Source organism: Parasteatoda tepidariorum, chromosome 2 (assembly GCF_982258835.1).
Source record: "Parasteatoda tepidariorum strain Cologne lab strain chromosome 2, Ptep-v5.0, whole genome shotgun sequence".
NCBI lineage: Eukaryota > Metazoa > Arthropoda > Arachnida > Araneae > Theridiidae > Parasteatoda > Parasteatoda tepidariorum.
This window is the reverse complement of record NC_141756.1, coordinates 57,784,123-57,806,166: the sequence shown is the minus strand read 5'-3', so window position 1 is coordinate 57,806,166 and position 22,044 is coordinate 57,784,123. Positions and strand designations below refer to the sequence as shown.

General features: G+C 28.6%; 1 protein-coding gene across 6 annotated transcripts in view; it reads right to left on the bottom strand.

Annotated features, from left to right (window-relative positions):
- The window catches only part of LOC107446303 (fat-like cadherin-related tumor suppressor homolog), a 456,785-nt gene that overhangs the window by 8,123 nt on the left and 426,618 nt on the right, over nt 1-22,044 (bottom strand). For all 6 annotated transcript variants that reach the window (XM_087157390.1, XM_087157391.1, XM_087157389.1 and 3 more), the window contains 14 exons: nt 20,770-21,830; nt 19,727-19,880; nt 17,813-18,052; nt 15,962-16,348; nt 14,735-14,949; nt 14,492-14,629; nt 12,987-13,130; nt 8,782-9,657; nt 7,950-8,115; nt 7,695-7,871; nt 6,599-6,756; nt 4,340-4,704; nt 2,189-3,240; nt 1,133-1,264 (listed from right to left, as the gene is read on the bottom strand). In XM_087157390.1, the coding sequence (XP_087013516.1) occupies nt 1,133-1,264; nt 2,189-3,240; nt 4,340-4,704; nt 6,599-6,756; nt 7,695-7,871; nt 7,950-8,115; nt 8,782-9,657; nt 12,987-13,130; nt 14,492-14,629; nt 14,735-14,949; nt 15,962-16,348; nt 17,813-18,052; nt 19,727-19,880; nt 20,770-21,830 (5,265 nt within the window). The remainder of the gene's footprint in view (nt 1-1,132; nt 1,265-2,188; nt 3,241-4,339; nt 4,705-6,598; nt 6,757-7,694; nt 7,872-7,949; nt 8,116-8,781; nt 9,658-12,986; nt 13,131-14,491; nt 14,630-14,734; nt 14,950-15,961; nt 16,349-17,812; nt 18,053-19,726; nt 19,881-20,769; nt 21,831-22,044) is intronic.

The following is a 22,044-nucleotide window of genomic DNA, read 5'->3' as shown; positions in this document are numbered from 1 at the left end:
TATTATGATATTTCCTTATGCTTACAATAATATTTTGGAATTGGCATGTTAACACTTGGCATCAAAGTTATTGCCATTTAATTTAGTTGTATAAAGTTTCTTAGTTGAGTAAATGCTAGCTTGTTTTTAAATAAGACAGGTAATATTAAATGCGATACATTGGAAAAAATTATGAAAATTGTTTATTATAATTAGTATTTGTTATGGCCTAGAATAATATTTTGCAAATGAAAAGTATGTTGACTCCTTGAGTTTTGACTTTGAAGTTTTTGCCATTTAATTTGGTTGCTTCCATGTTATGCAAAATTATTTTTTCTGCATTAATCAATTGAGAAGAAGGGGTATAAGAATTTTTTTTTGTTAAACACATTTGCTCAAATGTTCAACGTTTGGAGGATTATTATACATAATTATTAAAAATAAAAAATATTTCTGCTACAGTTTATCAAGCAGCTTTTACAATTTAAAAATTACAGCGAACCTAAATCTAGTTTGTTTGGCTTACTAAATGTAAGCTAACTAGTTCTGAATAAAGAAATCTAGAGACTCATCAGTTTTTAAAATTCTTCAGTGTAATGCTTATATGATAAGTTCAAAATTTCAGTAAATTTAATCTTCCAAGCATTAGTCCTACTGCTCAAACTTTAAGCTGATGTTCAACATTGTAAAAAAAAAATTCTTCCGCTATTTTTGAACGATTGCACATCCCAGGAAAGATTCTACACAATTATGCCCAGGGGTAGGAGTTTTAAAGGAGAAAGAAAAAAAAAGTGGTAAATCAAATATCTTGTGTTTCAACTGTAGACATTACATTTCAATCTTAAAAACACATTTCAAAATAAACAAGGATATAGTTAATTACAGACACAAAAATATAATTCTGCAGTTGCACTATATTTTTAACACCATGTTATTTGTTTCAGTAAGAATAGAAATTTATACTCTAAAAGAAATGAAACTATCAGTATAAAAATACGATTTTGTTATTCTTTAACTTATTTTTTAAAACAAAGCTATTGCAAAAATTCTTAACTATAATAAATATATTTAGAAAAGTATTTCTCTATATTAAAACTAAAATTTTGAACTGAATTAAAAAAACAAACAAAAAATAATGAGTTATATTCACTACCTGGCATGTCATCAACAGAGTTGAGGCTTAAAACCGAAGGCACACCAAGGCTGGACGGACCACGAGATGGCACAACTGGAGCAGGTATTGTATTCAGACCAGGAACATCACCAACTTTACGCATTTGCAGGTCTGCAAATGGAAATATTTATGGTGAATGCAATCTAAGTTTCATTGAATAACTTTGAAGAAGTTTCAAGTTTTTAAAAAGTTAACAAGATTGATGTGATATATAGTGAGGATTCAAAGGAAATGATGAGAAGAGAAAAACCATACATAATAAACAAATAAAATATTAGCTTCTTTGTTGGAGGAAAAAATCAAGGGAGCAATAACGCAAATATTATAAAAATTAATATATATATAAAACTAAACATTATAACAATAATAGATATGCTAAGATGCTTTTTACAACTTCCTTGAATTTCTACTTTAACATTAACCCTTCAAATTTTATAACTCTGGGTAAAATTATACTGAAATAAACCTCCCATACTCGATTTTCCCATTAAATAACATAGGGATCACCAGTTTTTTTTTCTTGGTTGTTGATAACCAGCAGAAAAAGTAACTCAGGTTCATGGTATCAAAAAATTGCTTGCATTGAAATTTTCTATTTGAAGAACAAGGAGAAAAACAGTTTATGTCTATAAATGCTAATTCTAAAAAAAAAAAAAAAAAAAAAATGACAGACAGGAATCTCCTGCAACCAATCTTCACTGTGTAATGATTCTGGGTAATAAAAGACATTCCATGCCAATGACTTGTCAAAATTTAGATATCCTCAAAATTCACCAGATGTCATTTTGTGAGAAACGGAAATAAACCGTCCCTCCCCCTTAATCTTCATTTCTATGTCAAATTTAAAATTATTAAAATATAACAATGTTACAATAATATAAGAATTCCTAAGTCATGAACAGCCAAATTATCTAAGTGTCTCACAAAACATTTGGAATACTGATTTGGTTTTGATTTCATATTTACTACATGAAATCAAATACTTCATTATATAGAAGGAAAAAAAAAAACAAGCAAAATATTTATAAGTTTTACCTTTTGGTACTTTATTTTCATACAGCTTGCTCTTTGATTTCAAATGATCTTTATCCCAATTCCCTTTTTTCACTGAATCGTTGTCTGAACTGGACGGAGGTGGTGGCACCAAAGCAGGAATCACACCAGTAATAGAGGGTTTGCTTATATTTTGTACATAGTCATTACTTTGGCGGGGAAAGTTTTCTAAGTCATCAGCAGCGCTACCATAACTACGGACCGTATCGAAGTTATTGAGGGCATTGACAGAATCTTGAGTACTGGGGGTGTAGGAAGCAGGTCTTGGAGGTAATGGAGGAGTAGTGAAACTAGTCGTGACTTCTAAATTACTTATTTTACGATTTAAATTGTCTTTTTCAAATACAGAGTTTTTTAATAGATATTCATTAGTTGCCGTATCTAGTACTTCATTATTTGGTCTCAATTGTTGGCGTTTATGTCTATAACGCCAACAGCATACCAAGATCATTGCTAATAGAAGAATAAAAAATACTACAACAGATATACCAATGATTTCTTCAATCGTAGTATTCCAGCTAGAAGACGTAATTGAAGTTGTAAATAAATGCTCATTACACAAGGAACCAGTCATATTTGGCGGGCAGTGGCATTTAAAGCTACCCTGAAGATTTATGCAAGCACCGCTGGCACAAGGAACTGTTTGGCACTCATCTATGTCATACTGACAAAGCTCTCCATAATATCCATTGCATTTACAAATAGGGCCAAAAGTACCCTCCTCACAAATTCCTCTATTATGACATGGGCTTGGTTTGCAATAGCGACCAAATTCACAACGTTCACCGCTGATTCCAGAAGGGCATGTGCAAGTATATTTGTTGTCATGTTTGCGACATATTCCGCCATTTAAACAGGGATTTGACGCACAAGGGTCTAAATCTACTTCACAGTAATTTCCTTGATAACGAGCAGAGCATTGGCACATAAATGCAGAACTTGTAGGAATACAGGTACCACCATTTAGACAAGGTTGGCTGCTACAAACTCCTAAATCTAAAAGGACACCACAGTGGAGATCTATTTTTTTAACCCTGAAACCAAAAAAAATAACTTTAATTTGTGGATATTTGAAGAGAATTTTTGCAATTGATAAATATTTTGCATAGTTTTTTTTAAATCAAATTTAGCATTGAAAACTTTTAGATAAATCTACATTATAGCAAAATTGAAGGTCGAAACAGTCAGCAGGGTTACTAAATAAACGAAAAATAAAAACTTGTCTGTTCGACGCCACTTGAACCCCATATTTTTCTCTTTTTTTTGTCAAAGATGCACACCAATTGCATTTTATCATTTTGTTTTATTAAGTATGGAATTAAGATTATTTTTTAATCTTTCGAAAATTACTTTATTTCACTCATGTTTCTTAAAATTTTTCTTCATTTTAGAAATGAACCATATTTCAAGAAATGTTTAAAAAAAAATCGCTTACATTATCAATATTAATAAATTTTTTGATGGTTTAAATTTTTTTTAAAAAGTAGCAACATGTTTTGAAAAAGTAACCACTGTAAAAATTTCAAATTCCAAGAGCTCAGTTTGATATGCGTGTTTGGTTTTAAACATAATGCACTAGCATGATAATTACACAAATAATGTAAGCTAAAATATTCATATTGCACAATTACAATAATCTGCAATATAATGACTTAGGATATGTTCAGCTTCAGAATCTGTACACATTACTCTGATGAATTAAATTTTGTTATAAAGTTATCAGTAATTTCTAAACAAAATAAATTATAAGTAAATTCTTCTTGTTTAGAAATTATAGATGAATCGCACATCAAATTTGTTGAAATATGATTTTTTTCTCGTCTACATCGTTTACTCAACTTAGACTTGCTATTTGTTTATGTATTTTATTGTAACTGTGAAATATTTCATTTTGTGTACCTGTTTTTGTGTTAAGAATTTTATAGTGCAAGCATTGAAATCTTTGTGAAAGAATATAGAATATGTCACTTAAAAGAGCTGATACTCGATGGGTTTGGCTTCCTCGAAATAGAACAGTTGTTAACTTAAACAAATGTCACATTTCAACAACTAATCAGGATTGAGATACCCTCACTACATCATTTACAGGCACCCCATTAAAATCCTTAAAAACACAAAAAAAAGTATGCAAACCTGTTTAATGTCGCAACAGCTGTGTTGCCATTGACATGCAAAGGCAACACTATGCCATCAATTTGAATGTCATCCATGCAGCCATTAAATCCCATCCTGATATCTTCAAAGTTAAGTCCTTCTAACTTGGTTCTAACTTCAGCTCCAAAATAAACATCATTTCCATCTAAATTGAGCACTTCATGAGATCCATGAGATTTACCAGAAGCTCGCAGTCTTTTATCTAAAATAAGCTCGGCAGTTTTTCCTCTACGTTCAACCCTCACTTTGTGCCAATTTCCATCATTTACTTTGAACTGATCAATACGAAGCTTTCCTTCCCCACTTCCACAGTCGAATCTGTACTGTATCAAGCCATTTTTTATCTGTAAAGAAAAGTTTATAAGATATATTTATTAAAATAGAAAAAAACTAACAAGATATTATTTCTCAGATGATTTATGACAAATATTTTTACTCTTATTATAATTGTTTCAAGGATTAAATATTAATTATCAGTATCTACAGATAACAAAAAATAATCAAAAACGTCACAGTATTTATCCTATAAGGGCACCGGCTCTCACAGCTTTTGTTGTGATGGAATTTGGGGGCAAAGTTTACATATCCCTTTCTTTCTTCCTCCTTATCTCTATCTTCATTCTCTTAACCGTGTTGCAAAATAAATAAAACATGTAAATATTTTCTCTATTTTTGATATTTAAATATTAGTAACATATTTTTTATGATTATCTATAAGGGTAGTTTGTTCATATTGTCTTTCCTCTATTATCTTTACATTCAAGCATTTCTTTCTTTCTTATTGATTGAAAAATCTATGGGCAGTTTGTGTACGTTGGTTTGGAACGAGCAGAAAAAGACGTATATGAACTCCAAAGAGGAAAAGTGATCGTTTATAAAGATCGCATAAACTCTAAATCATTAATTTTTTTGTGTTATTTACGTTATTGTTAATTGTACATATTTATGTATTCTTTTCAATATATGTTTTTGTTAAAGAACAGTGTCTTCTATTCAAGACGACCACTCATGCCGTCCCTACATATATATACACACACATAGAAGTATAGTAGAACATTTAGAGGAGGCAGTCAAGGGAGCATTGTTTTTTTGAGTGTAGAAAGCAGGAGAGGATATTTTGCAGATATTAGCAATTTTATAACAAACAAGAATTTTCGTCTTTCGCTTGTTATAAAATTGCTAATATCCTCTCCCGTTTTGGCTTTTAAGTCATTTTCAAGCCCGTTATCAAAATCAAATTTAAGTCTCTTAATGATCCCATTGGCTTTCATAATCGCTGGGTCCATTTACCACATTCTTTGTCTGTGCGACCTTGGCTACATCGGGAAAACTAAACATGTTTTAAAATTTAAACTTAAGGAGCACGACAGATACGTCCATTATCATGAATTCGAAAAATCTTCTATTGCTTCATACTGTTGGAATCTTGGGTATAAAACCAATTTCAACAATTCTAAAATTATTTCCACCCCAGTTACATCCGCTCATCTTGATGCCCTGAAATCTTGTTTTATTCATTTGAATGCCGATTTCCTTGTTAAAAACATTAGTTCCATTCTCCTCTTCGTAACACATGGAAATGCATTTTACCTTTATTTGCCTCTTGGAAACAGTGATTTTTCTTGTCCTGTTTTAAATTTTTTTCTTCTCTCGGCTTATGCGGTTTTTACAGTTTCGCTCTTCACTTTTGCCATTTTTCGTTGGCAACTTTAAAGTATTTATTTCAAATCATTTTTGTTTCCTTACATTCATGCCTGGCATGTCTTGAAAATGGGCACCTGTGATGTAACTACCACTACGATTATCAAACCTCAATTCACTAGTATATACGATTCTAACTCGGATTCAATATCGAGGTACCTTTGGATAGATGAAGGTTGGCATAGTGGATAACACACTCCCCACATTGGTGATTTGGATGAGATTATTTAATTGCTTACATCGAAAGTAACGCCCACTTCAATGGATGATCCACATTGAAAAGTTGACCAGCTTTTTATGACTGTGTCATTGTCCTCCTCACGCTGTTGCTTCTCAGTCAATATTTACACAGAATGGGATACTGCAGAACACTAGACTGCTAATAGCAACACAGGAGAGACCGCACACACAACTGTGAACTTAAACTAGGTCTCACGACAAACGCTCATAACACAGTGAATTTAATACAGCTCTCACCACAAGCGTTCTTAAAGATTAAGTACAGATTAAGAAATTGATAAGGAACTTAATACTTACTTCCAAAATAAAGTAATCTCGAATACCAGCTGCATACATTAGATTCCCTGTTGCTTGCTTTGTTCTGAACTGTATTACTAAGCTCATATGGTGATCAACAGGTTTATTTAGCACATATGATACATAGCTTTTACCTTGGAAAGATATAGGAGTTTTTTCTAAAAAGGATAATAGAAATATATTATTATTCAATACATTATTAGTTAAAAATTATAACTAATAACAGCATTAGTAACAACCTTACATACATTTAAAAGTATACAATTGTAGAATACAATTAAATAAGACTTAAGGAACATTCCATGCCAAATCAGACATAAATAAATAATTTTAACTTTAGGATCTAAATTTTCATGAAATTTACAGGAATGGCATTATTTGAACTCCTAAATACAGACCCCTCCCCCCGATTTAAAAAAACAAAAACTTTTTTACTTATGATTGTAAAGCGATATATCTTTAAAATTTGTAAAAAAAAACATTTTTTTTTTCAATACCAGCAGTGCTACAAAATGTAATAATTCTAGCTTTATGGGAGATATAAAGTAGCATAAAAACTCATTCAAGAGAAAATTGAGTAGTGTTTATGGCAAATATAATCTTGTTTTGTACTGAAAAGAGTCATGTTGCATATCATTTTCAAATTCACGTGATTAATTTTGAAATGGATTAAAACAAAATGATTAGCATATTAATCTTACAAAATTTGTAAACACATAATTATTACACATAGTATTAGTTATCAAATGTCATAATAGTCATAAAAAATAATAGAATTTCAATTATAGCATTTTAAAGCAAGACTGACAAGGAGGAAGCATTTTTTTTTTTGAAAATTTAAAAATTAAAATTTTATTAACCATAAGAAAAAGATTTTTAAAGTATTCAAGGAACCAAAGATAAATTCTTGAAAATGTTATAAAGATCCAAGATGGTTAGATTTAATACCTTGTAGTAATGATCAGCATTTAAACCTAACATGTAAATACAAATACAGTTACACAACTAATTACTATTAGTAAGTATCTTAATTTTACTAAAATTAGTATCATTAAATGATAACAAAATTTAGGATACAATTAAACAGCAACGCTACCATCATAACAATTGGGTCCTTTGCAGGTAGCACCTTTATTTCTATCACAAAGTGAGCCACTTTTGCCCTCAGGACAGCGACAAATATAACCTAATATTGTTGGCTCAGGGTGACATATTCGATATGAGGGACAAGGTCGACGAGAACACTCATTAACAGCTAGCTCACACTGAGGACCTGTAATAAAATGTTCAGATAAGTTCATTTGATACAAAGAAAAAATTCAATATAATGTGTAAATTCTTCATTAATTACCTCCAAATCCAGGTTCACATGCACATTCTAATTTTCGGTAATGTTGAGGACAAACATAACTCATTGCATCAGTGGTAATGCTGATAGCGAAGGCTTTGTCTAAAACAATGAGGTCTACACATTTTCCATTTACACAGCGATCTTTAGTGCATCGATCTTCCATAATCTGTAAAATAATAATTATATAGCAGGCATTTAGTAAGTAAATCAAATTCTATTCTAATTTATAGACATTCATAAATAAAAATAGGATAAATAACTTTCTACTGTTAATGGCATAGTGGAAGAAAACATGGGTTATTTTAATATTTCCTCATTGGGTTATTCTAATAATTTTATAAAATGAATGTAGAGGAAGTTCAAGGCAATATCTGTTATGAAGTGAAGAGGAAGAGAATTAAAAGAAATTTTGTTAGGTATAAACAATCTATGTGTAATTATAATTTAAACAAAAGGCTAAAAACATTTTTTTGTAAATAACTCAATCAAGTTTATAAATATTGCCTATTTAGAGATTAGATGTTCTGCGAAAATGCTTAGCATTAATTAGTTTCAAGCAATATAAATTTTTTTTAAAAAATGACTGTATAAATATATTAATAAATATAAATTAATAAACATAATTTACATCATTAGTTACTCGTACAAATGAATTAAATGCAAATAAATCTTTAAACAATGCGATTTCTTTATTTTAAATGAAAGATTTACTATAATGTAAAATTAAAATTATAGAAACATTAAGGATAAACATTAATAATAAAATACATATTGAGAAAAATAATAATGATAAAAACTCCAAATTTAAAATTTTTTTACGTAGTTAAATTACCTTTACAACTTTCAGACCAACACTTGCTTCAAGAACATCTGTCTTTTCTTTGACTTTCGCTCTTACAGCACTGGACGGATGGAAACCATTAGCACCAGCATGCACAGCAAAGACAACATCCAAGTCTTGCTGTGCAGTTCGTTGTTTACGTTTCTTTTCTTGAAGAGTCGGCTGAAGGCTGATTATTTCGACATCTTTCATCCGGACATTCAGAATGTTTCGCAAACCTCTTAAAAAGCCTTTTTTGTAAGTCAAAAGAAAATCCTCTGGAGTGACATCATCCAACCGAATAGCAACACTATTGCTAACAGCTTCACCAGTGATGAGGTTTACATCAATGGAAATCGTGGTAAAAGTAGTAAATTTCCCGTCAGACACACTTACATTGAGTTCATAAGATCCAACGTCCAATCCTGGTAGGGCAACAATAGTACCATCTTCTCTGTCAATGGTAAATAAGTTTTGATGAGGAGATAGTATGTCATAGATAAGCTTATCATAAGGATCTTGATCGGTAGCATGAACTCGGCCCATGACACCACCAGGAAATTCATCTAGGTATGAACTGACTGATACATCTAAAGGTGTAACTAGGGGTGGAAATCTGCTTTCTTCGATGACTATGATATTCACCCAAGTATCACTGTATAAAGGTGGGTTACCACCATCAGTGACACGAACTTGGAGAAGAAACTCACTTTGATTTTTCACGTCAAATTTACTGGCTGTACGTAAGGTAGCGTCTTGCTGTACCACCCGAAAAGCATTTTCGTCATTCCCGGAGAGTATATCAAAGATAAAAGGTCCTGTGTTGGGTGGTGCATCTTGGTCAGTGACAGTGAATTTTAAAACAGTAAAACCTAATGGTTTTCCTTCCTAGAAAAATACAGATGGATAATAGTTTAGTTTGAAATAATAATATACTCAACATGTTTAAAAATTTTCAAACAAAACAAATAATGTGAGTATTAGATAATTGGAAAAATTACGATAAAAATTTTGCATGAGAAACTTAAATTTGGAGAAAATAAAATATTTTGAACCAGAAATTCTTATTTTATATATAATGATTTCAGCCTTTGCTTTTCAATAACACATTTCTTTCATGTAAAAATAATTGTGATAGGGGAAAAAAAGGCAAAATAGGAGAGAAAAAAAGGCAAAATAATTAGATCCAGAATAAAAAATATGGCTGGAAAAAGCAGAAACTCAAATATTTATTCAAAAGAAAAATTTACTTAGCAATAAAACTTATTTGCAATGATGGATTGAAACTGTTCATAATTAATATAAGTTAAAGATTTTGTTACAAATGAGCAATTAGAAACAAAGTACATGAAAAGAAACAATGCACGGTAGCTACATTATTACTTGAAAACAAACTAAGACTAATTTATCTGTATCCAAAATATACAGATAAAATAGTCTCAATTAGCGAATTACAGCATGTAAATCAAGATATATATACCACTGGTATAAAAACCTAAACTTTCTAAAACAATATCAAAACTCAAATCAGTATAGCACATTTAAAATTTTAATTTATCATTTCACTTGAATGCGTTTTTCTTAGCTGCTTATTGCTGAGAAGTTCAAATAGTTCTTTGAAAGGTTTTTACTATTTAACAAATTAATGATTTTTTTAAGGCTAGAATACTGAAAAATTATAAACAACTTTTATTTTTTACTTTGCGTAGTTAGTATACATACATCAATTCTCACTGAGATTAAATAAGTTAATAAAATTATCAGTAAAATACTAATCTAGATAGGATTACTAGTTGGTAAAAACTAAAATATTAACTACCACAAAAATCAAATAAGTTATAGTAAAATTTTTACAAGTGAGATTATAGTGTTATCACCTTTATGTTTGTTCGTTAATTTCATGATTAATATGCATAATAGGATGTCACATCCCACACATTATTTATAAGTTAGGGAATCAAACTGACAAGTTAAAAAAAGTTTGGAATTATACAAGTACTTTACGGTGAAGCTTTTGCGCAGAGATGAAGGAAATTTTTTCAAATTGGATACCAATAGCACCCTGTATAACAGCAATATTTAAAATATTAAACAAAAAATATTATATTAAATATTTTAACGAATTCTTTCTTCAAAGTAAGATTATGAATGTATTGAAATTTAAGCTTATAAGAAAATTATAAGGCATTTATCAACAATAATGCAAAGTCATGTTTTTCTAAAACAGCAAGATTTTTTATTTTCATTAAAGAGTAACTTTAATGAACATTTTAAATGATATAAATTTAATAACTAAATGAGCTAAGCTTTATCATAATAAAATATAGAACAGTGGTTTAAACACTGATGCAAGCAAGCTTGATTTATGGGGATAAACAAGAAACTGGAAGAAGGAGGTAATTTTAGAATTTTGATAAAATCTAACAGGTGAATACTTTAATGCAGGAAAAGAACATAGGGCAGGATATAAAAATACTTACTCGTTTTTTAATTTTATCCAATTTGTCCAGCTAATAAAAGGATAGGAAGGAAAATTGTGATAGAGGATACAGGCATAAAATTCCATGCATTCATAATAATTTCAAACTGTACCATTCAAGATATTTCTAAGAAAATTGTATTGAATAACAATAATTTAAAAAACTCAACTATTTTGTATTTTAGACCGCTTTTGTTAGGAGTTCCTAGGTTAGGTTCTTTTGTTAGGTTCCTTTTGTTAGGAGTCTAATTAGTTTCATCAAATATCTTAGACTAAACTCTTTAACTGATTTGCACAGACAACATAAGATAAGGCTTACATTATTCTGTATCTCAAAATTAGTTCCCCTATGTAATTAGATAGTGTATATAATAGAAACAGTATATGTATTAAAGAAACATTCTCCTACATTTTCAAATCTACCAGAGAGATAAAAACTAACTAAATAATCTGTAGTAAATTGTTCACTTTCTATTTACTTCACGTACTTTTTTTTAAAACCTAATAGACTAAAATTATTTGTACCTGTGTTGCACATAAAGTTAAATACTCGCAGAACATATTCAGACTTTGCGGTAACTTGAGATAGTAAATAACTTCTTACAAGTTATTTTCAATGAGCATGCAATGGATTTTGTTTCCTATCTTTTTCTAAAAGTTATAAATTTAAATTTAAGACACAATTTGCAACCATTCTAGGGAATTTGTATACATGTTCTAAGAAAAATTTTCACATATTTTTACTGATTGACAGCTTTGCATTAATTTACGCTATTGTATAATTTAAGGAAAAAATATGAATTATGTTATTAGCATACATATACAACAACAAATAATTTTGAAATATCTCTATTATACAGTCATGGCTGTCGTAGGTGAGAGGGGACAATGTGTTCCTCCATAATTAGAAATCTCTTCCAAGCCCCCCTCTCAATATTTCAGACAAATAAAGATTTTCATGAATCATTATCTATTTAAATTTATCAGTGTTAAAAACAAGAAAGAGATAAAAAATAATGAATATTTTTGCAGACAATTTTTTTTCTCAAGTATGAAATTTAGAAAACTATTGAGACTATGTTTTAATCATACACCTCAAAAATGGGACCCTTGCGTTGCTCGTGTATATTCAATGTGATTCAATATAGATGTACAACAGATATTGATTTTTTTATGACAGAAATAAAAATAAATCACAAGTCTTAACTAAAGAGGAAAATAAAAGTTTTAATTTAAATTTCTCGTTTTCATTTTTATTTTAAACTATGATCATACTTTACACTAACGAAGAGTTTTTTAAAGTTTTAAAAACTGAGAACTGAATATAAAGTAAAAATATTGATTTTTTGAATCCATTTTTAAATAAAATACTTATGAACATAGTAAAATATTGCAAAATTTTCTGACATAAATAACTTATGGCAAACATTTACACAAATTTCCTTCATTTTGTTTATTTGATCGCACACTCTATTAAGTTTTATGAGTTTAAATATTTAAGAATTATTAAGGATTAATAACAATGAAAATATGGTAGGGTATAACAATTTATCATGCAAAAATTTGAAAAGAACTTTACTCACAAATACATAATTTCATGCCTATTTACATGATCATTCTAAACATGCAACATTCTCAAACTCAAATATATGTATTTTCTGAGATTACATTAAGTGGAATAAGTGTTGTTGGAAGTAGTAATTATAAAAATGTAAATGTTTCCAAAACAATGTCTTACTTGAACTATAGCTGTGTAGTTATCTTCAGAAAATAGGGGTGGATTATCATTTATGTCTGACACTTCAATATTGACAAAACAAGAGCTGGAAAGTCTTGGAAGACCACTGTCCTCAGCACAGATTTCCAAAACATAATTAGACACCTAATGGTCACAATAAATCAAGTTTAAAACTTGAAACAAAATTTAAAATATTGAGAATGCTAAATAAAAATCTAAAACTATAGAAAGACATATTAAAATGATATTAGTAGTAGTTCACCATGACAAGATTTTAATTTAAACAAATGATGCTTATTGAAAAGTTTTGTTTTGCCAATAAATGAACTATGGACAATTACAGCATTCTTTAAAATTTTATATTTGCAGTCCTGACTTAGTAGAAATCGTCACCTAAATCCAAAATTCTGTTTTTTTTTTCTTCCACAAAAAAATAAAAATATAAATAAAAAATCAGGAATCCATAATTCATTATTAAATTTTTTTTACAGAGTTAAAAAATTATAATGTTCAGAGCTAAAAAACTTTATCATTGATTTTTATCATTTATCAAACTTTATCATTATAAAAATTCGTTATATTAAAAATATTTGTTCACATTTTCAATCAGTTAGATTAAGGCATATATAATACATATTTTTGTTCTGACATATTTATTTACAATCTAAAATATTGTTATATTAAAAATATTCGCTCACATTTTCAATCAGTTAGATTAAGGCATATATAATACATATTTTTGTTCCGACATATTTATTTACTATCTAAAATAGTTGGATTTATTTACAAAAATTCAAACTAAAGCTAGGATGTAATGGCTTTCAAAGCACAACAGTTATGAATAAACAGCACATGGCTAAGGGCACAGGTGTTGTTAGCAGTTCATGAATAATCATGTGATTTTCAGTTTCTGATAAAATCAAAAGTAAATATTTTTCGATTAAAGATAACAAAATAATTAGCACTCTAAGAGAAGAAATAAAATGTTTTTTCAGGGTTTTTAGTAATTCTAAATGCACTAAGAATTAAAAAAAAAAATACTGGCAGTAATTGTCTATTTTTTCAATCTATAATAAATATTTTTATGTTTACCTATATAGTTGTATAATATTTTTCCAGTTCAAAAGTCAAGAGAACTTCTGAGCAAAACTACCACACTTATATGTTACATGATAGAAAAATCCATAAAACTTTCTATTGTTGATCTAATATCAAAGACAATTAACATTGCATCAGCTACAACTAATTGTACTATTATAAATTGCGCATTTTTATATCAATACTGCGTGAAAATGTAAGTGTCTTCTCATTGGAATTAACAAATTAATTCAGAAGAAATAAAGTAAATATTGAAAACAGTATGTTCTATGGAAATGAAATAATTAATCGAAATAACCCATTGGAGAAAACTGACTTAGACATTTGGGCCTGCAACAGACTGTGGTACTGAAGAATGAAGTGATTCAATAATTAGATAATTAAGAAACTAAAAAATCTATAATTACTTTTTCTCTATCAAGATCAGAAGCCAAAGATATGTATCCCATATCCTTGTCAATTAAATATTGTCCATATCTATCGCCTCCACAAATTGTGTATCTCAGTCTGGCATTTGGTGGACTATCACTATCAGATGCAATAACCTGAAAAAATAAATTATTCATAGACTCAATCATCACATTCTAAATACATTGGATTAATATACACAACTATGACACATAATGTGCAAGCTTTTCAAGAGTAAATACCTGAATTATTTTATCAGCAACTAGAGCATCTTCCCTGATTACAGTGCTGTAAGATTGTTGTGAGAATAATGGTGCATTATCATTGGCATCACTAACTGTTATATTAACCCCAACTTCAGTAGATAAAGGTGGAGTTCCCCCATCAACAGCTTTTACTAAAATATAATATCTTGGAGCAGTCTCGTAATCCAGTTTTGAAGCTACTGTTATAGTACCTGCAAAAATGCATTTATTTAAAAAAAAATTAAAATACTATAAAGCTTTTTTTGTTTTAAATTTGTTCATTAATCTAAGTTCAGTTTCCCAGTTGATAAAACATAACTTGAGCCAACAATAGAAGAATATAATAAATCCAGTTTATTAAGTGAAAAAATAATTCAGTTTATAGCTCCAGTTACGGAAATTGAAAATATATTTAAATTTCTATTAAGATAGTAGGTATATTTTTACCTTAATTTATACACTGATTAATGTTCAGAGCTAGATTCAATAATCAATTTAATTGGGTTTTGAAACATTAACTGATGTATCCTATGTCATGAAATCAATATACAAATATCATTAAATATATATATATATATATTTAAGAGACAGATAATTTATGAGGAATATAAATGAAAACTATGGAAATTCTGATCACAAAATTAGTTGTTATTCATATGAATAAAGTTTATGCTATACAGAAATAACAAAGTGGAATGTTTTAGAGAGTTAAAATAATGATTTTTTATATTTTGAGGTTAAAATTTAGTTTCTCATAAACTTTTCACAGTATTTCTAAAAAAAATCATCCCATACTCTTAAATATATCAATAAGTCACTCAATTTAAGAAAAAAGTTGTAAACAATATTTCGTAAAACGAGCAAATTCAGAAATGGATTACATTAAAATATAAATTATTCAAAATATTAACTTATATTTCTCTTAATAGAAATATAAAAAAAAGAGATGATTTAGATCAAGTTGATAACAGATGTTATCTTTAGTTTTGGATGCATTGCATTTAAAGATATAAGATTAAATAAAATATTAATTTTCTATTCTATATATATAAGTTACAGTATTTAAAAAAAGTTAAATTACGCATAACTTATTTTGCTTTATTTATCGGATCAAATTGTGTTTCCATAAAAAAAAAGGCTTTTAAAATTTCAAACATATTTCTATTAATTTTTTGTAAGGAAAATTCTCCTTATTTTAAACTTTAGTTAATTAAATTATCAAACCTTGTTTGGGATGAATGGAAAATACTTCTGACTTTGGAGACTGAATAAGACTGTAAGCTATTTCAGCATTCACACCACTGTCTCTGCTTGTTGCAGTTACTTTCAGTATTTCGGTTCCAACAGCAGCTGTTTCAGAGACTGTAGTAAAATAATATTTAGATGTGAATTCAGGAGGATTATCATTCACGTCTTGTAGTAACACTAGGAGAGTACAGAGGGTTGAAAGTCGGGGTATTCCATGATCACTGGCTTGTACGGTCAAATTATACATGGCTGTTTCTTCTCTATCAACAGGTTTATTTAAACTAACAATGCCTGTAGTTTCATCAATGCTGAAATGGCTATGGGCAGAATCAACCAAGTAGTAACTTATTAAACGATTAATACCTAAAAAAGTGTAAATAAAATTTTAAAAAATAATTTTAATATTAAAGACAAAATATTATTTAGACATATTATCAAATAAAAATATTTACATACTTTGAAAACGGTTTTATTAAAACAATGAATATTATATTTGTTACAATGCAATAATTATTATTTTATTTTGTACTATTTACTGTTTAATTGATTTGGCAAGATATTTATTTAATGTTATATTTTCTTATGTTAGAATAAATTATTTTATAATATTTTGTTTGGCAGCTACAATTATAAAAAATATCCCCCCCCCCCAAAAAAAGAAAATTGGCTTACAAAAATGTCTACTGAGTAAAATAATAAGCCAAAGTTAGAGATACGTGATAAACTAAAATCTTTAAAATATTTTCGATTTGGAGCAAATAAGATAAGAAAATCTAATTAAAACTGTTAACATATCACAAAAGAATAAATAAAATAAGTACATATGCTTTTATATGCATATTAGGTTAGTATAATAGCATTTTGCATAAATTGATTTCTAGAAACAAATTTTTTCTCATATAATCAAATCAAGTAATACAATTCTTTCAACACAGATTAATTCTCAATTAGATTTATTAATATTAAGGCAAGGTTTTTTTAAAAACTTTTTTTATACAAACTTTAACACATTTTCATCTTTCAATTAATGTATAGATAACCTTATTTTAAGCTTTTTCCTATTTAGCAATTATTACTAACTATCAAAGCAATTATTTTCATTGAAAGTAAAATATTTTAATCACTTAAAGTAAAATAAAATTATAAAAGTGATTTTTGCAGTATGGTATAACAAAACATATGTGTTAGATGACTAGATTACCTGATACAGAATCAATTTGAAGTTGATTAAATTAAGTGTTACCAAATTAATCTGTGAGAATTTTAATTTCTGAAGATTTTATTGTCACTTATTGTGAGGGGTAGAAAAATTTCTATTTCAATATAAAAGTTATGAAAACTAAATTTTACCTTGTGTTAAATTGGATTTTATTTTAAGAGAATAATTGATGTTAAGCAACGAATTTCTATTCCAATATGAAGGTTAAGATATATAGTCTTTATCCTGAGTTAAATTGGACCTTATTTAGCATCTTACTAGCTACTAATATTTTAATTTCACTTTTAATTTGTCTTTTCTCAAGCTTGATAAAAGAGTAGTACAATTTGAATTTAATGTTTCTTTGAATGATGTATAATTTATACTGAAAATATTTAATCTATATTGCACCACTCCTAATTAAATAAATTTTAAGAGTGGGAATAATTGTGTTATTGTGGTCTTTGTGTTACGGTATGCAGAATTACCACAACAGTCAGCAGAAATTATTTTTGATATTAGAACATAGTTACTTAACTACATTCTCATTGAACAATAATAATTAATTTAATTAATTAATTGAACAATAATAGCATAGAAAAAGCAAAAGTCAGCATAGCAAATATTACCAATGTCTCTATCACTAGCATGTACTTTGGTTATCAAAGTTCCAACTTCTGAATCTTCAGGGATATTTACAGAGTATAATTCTTGAGCAAAGACAGGTGCATTATCATTGGTATCACTTAAGAGCACTTCTAATGTGCTCATGCATTCCCATTCAGGATGACCTTGATCTTGAACATGAGCTTCCAAAAGATAACGAGACTTCTTTTCTCGATCGATTGGTTGAGCAGTTTTTAATTGACCTGTTTAAATACAAAACCAACATTGAATGATATTTCATTAATTCTAAATTACGTCATTTTAAAATTAGCTGATTGTGCTAGCTCCCAAATGAATATACACAACAGAATAAAAACAACATGCCACTAAAATCAACAAACATATTGACTAAATTTAATTTCAAAAATGCCATAACCTTCTTAGACTTCCTGCACCTCAAAATAAAAATATTTGTATGTAATAAAAACTGCACAGCAAAAAACCACTGAACAGCCATTGTGTAGCATCAGAGTTTAATTTCTGGTGATGGCTCGAAGCCTATCCAACTTCACATTGATGGGCAACAGCGTGTTAGGGAAGTAAAGATGGCTAGTGCATAGCTGTGACAATATTGCTAAAACATGCTGTTAAAACATCACAGAATTGCGGCATGACAAGGCTTGCAATTTTCACTCACCAGCTTATCATTGGCAACCAAATATTTAGTGTTAGCAAGTCAGTTTTGTATTATAAAATATGTTTCAAATCAAACTATTTTTTCTTGTTATGTGTGTTTTACGTTGACAAATAGTATTAAAATGAGAAGCAATAGTTTCAGACTTTAAGAGGGAGATTAAGCAAAGATCTGCATCAGAGAATGACTACAATGTATGTTATGCTATGATGTACATTACATCTTTGCGTGTTTTACATGCTTTCGGCTGGCCTACCAAAGAAAATATTCTTGAATTTGAGATGGAGTAGATAAAGAAACTCTACACATAATTAAACCCATATATCTTTAATGAACAAGTGGATATTACCTTGAAAGAAAATTGTATTGTTGAAAGATCGTAGAAAGTTGGGCAAAAGTCAAGCTTATGTTTGCTTCATTAAATAGACTCAGATGCTGGAAAAGTTTAACAGTGAAGAAGTATTCTTGAATATGCTCCAGATTATAACATTTTTGCCCTATTCTACCAGTGATCTTCCTGTGAGAGAGGCTTCAGCTGTCACAATATACTGAAGACAGCTTACAAAAACTCTTTAAAGAGAGGCACACTTACCGTTGATATGCTGAAAATTTTTAAAAATAGACCCCCAACAGCCGAGACCTGAATCAACACGTGGTATTTTAGTGTCAAAAAGCAGCAGTATACAAATAAGAAGTGTTAAAGGTATGGGAATATTTTGGATCTCTTAATTTTCTGATATCTTTTGTATTATAACAACTTTGAATGAGGAAGAAAAAAGATGTTACATTTAAAAAGAAATTAAAACTTACTATTGGTTTAAAATTTTTCAAACAAATTATTAATGCATGGTTTCAAATAATTGCAAGTATAGAAGCCTAATTAACAAGTTAAAAAAAATATTATAGAATAAAATAATTTTTTTAAAAAACAAGAGAAATAAAATAAACTTATAATTGATAATAAAAATTAATTTATTTTGGTTATCAACAATAAACTAGAAAGTTTTTTTTTCAGAAAAAATCCCATTTTTCTCAAGATTACTCAAGGGAGAAACACTGCTTGTCAGCTTGATATTTCTAGGGTTAAAAAAGAAAAAAAAACATTTGGATAACAAATTTTATTAAGTTCAGGGAATTCTTCAACAACGGTATATCTTCAATAACCAATTTTCTTAAATAAAACAACCTTTTTTAACTTATTGTTATAGTTAAAATGAGGAAAAATAGTTATGAGAAAATATACCTGTGATTGGATCGACAGAAAAATCTTCATGTCCATCACCAGTTAAATAGAAATATAAACGAGAATTGTTATAGCTATCAACATCAGTGGCTTCTACAGTTAAAATAAAAGTGTCTATAGGGATGTTTTCAGAAACCATTTCAGTATATTTGGTCTAGAATAAAGAAAATAAAATACATTTAATTTATATAAGTACAAGTAATTTTAATAAAATTTGATTCTTAATATTTATGGATAAAGAAAATGCAAAAAAAGAAAGTTTTAAAATTAAAATTTACAACATAAAATTAAAATTTACAACATAAAATTAAAATTTACAACATAAAATTAAAATTTACAACATAAAATTAATTTTATGTTCTGAAAAAATGTTACTCGTACATAAAATCGATTTTAAAATAAAATACAGATAAGAGTAGGCATAAAGTTCCTTAATGTATTCAATAATCAAAAAATGAGAGTGTAAGATTTTGAATGTAAGGATAGTTAATCATTTGTTTTTCTACTAGATTTTTAAACTCTTGGAGTATAAAATAATTAATTCAATTGTATCTTAAATAGTAAGAAAGGATAAGGCTTCCTTTTTTTGACATGATTTCAGAATCATAAGATGAATAATTAAAATAGTCAAAACAAATGTAAAGTTGAACGGGTAAAAATATGCATAAATACTAACTATGTGATAGTTAAGTTAAACAAATATTTTTTGGTAAAAAGAAATGAAGACATATGAATATACTTAAGAGATATTTTAAATAGTTAGCATAGTTTTCCTAAGAGAATGAAGCATGAATATTTTTTAATCACATTCATAAAAAGACTTTTGTAAAGCGACTTTTGAATATATACACAAGCTAGGCAAAGATTACTAAAAACTAAATTATAATTAACATGATTTAACTTATGTAACAATTCTTTGTAATATGATAATTTATATACTTTTATATAATTATAATATATAAAGAAGCACAGTTTTAGTATGATGAACATAACTACAATAATATTAGATATTTTCAAAGTCATAAAATGCTGTAAAAAATTACCTTCAAACAAACAGGAGGATTGTCATTGACATCAAGGACAAATATAGTAACCCAAGTCTTGGATATAAATTTTCCATCAGTAACAAGAACAGTAAGCTGATAATCTGAAATTACTTCTCTGTCTAAAGGCTTTTTAACAACTAATTTTCCTGGCGATATAACTTGGAATTGACCTTGAAGATCCCCATCAATAATATAAAACTCTACATCATTCTTAATTTCATCTTTATCCTCTATCTTAAAATTCACAACAACAAAGCCAATATTGGCATCTTCATAAGCATTACCATTGTAGTGCTGTGATTGAAATACAGGCGGATTGTCATTATAATCTCTGAGTTTTATATTAATAACAGCAGTTGCCATGCGACGAGGTTCACCTTGGTCAAATGCTATAACAGAAAAATTGTAAAAAGAAGTATCTTCTCTATCTAATGTAATCATCGTAGTCAGCCAACCCGTGATTCGATCTAATTGGAAAATATTAGCTACATTACCAGCATCAGGGCCAAAATGATATTTTAATAAGCCATTATTGCTTGCATCAGCATCAGTAGCCACAACTCGCAAGATTGTGGCACCAGGCTCAATATTTTCGGCAATCGATGCACTGTATAAATCAGAATCAAATTTAGGATCATTGTCATTAGCATCTATAACTATAATTGTGACATCAACACAGGAAATTCTAGTGGGCAAATCAGCGGTGGATGCTCTGACATTCAAGTTGTAAACAGATTGGACTTCTCTATCAAGTTCAGATAATAACATAATACTGCCTTGTGCATCGATGCTGAATTTGGACATATACTGTTCAGTATTAGAGCCTTTTGCTGCTGGCGTGAAAGAGAAAGTTAGCGGTCTTGAACAGCTGGCATTCACATATGATATTACAGTTCCTATGGGTGCAGTTTCAGAAATAAAAAGATCATACTTTTTATGCTCAAATTTAGGATAGTCTTCCTTGGCATCAATAAATATAGCACTAACTGGAACAACTGTTTCCAAAGATGGAACACCATGGTCCTTTGCCAAAACAAAAAATTGATAACCATAGTTTTCTGTAAGAAAATAAATAATTAGAAAGTAGAAATTTCAAATTTTGCTTACATTAGAATTATAGTGCAGTAAAACTCTGTTATAACGTTATTCCACAAAAACAAATAGAATCCTCATAATAGTAAACAACCACACACATTTAATGTTAAAATGGCAATAAAAATTATTGAAGTGTAATAGTGTAGAATAGTTTATGACGTCATTGATAGTTCAGAG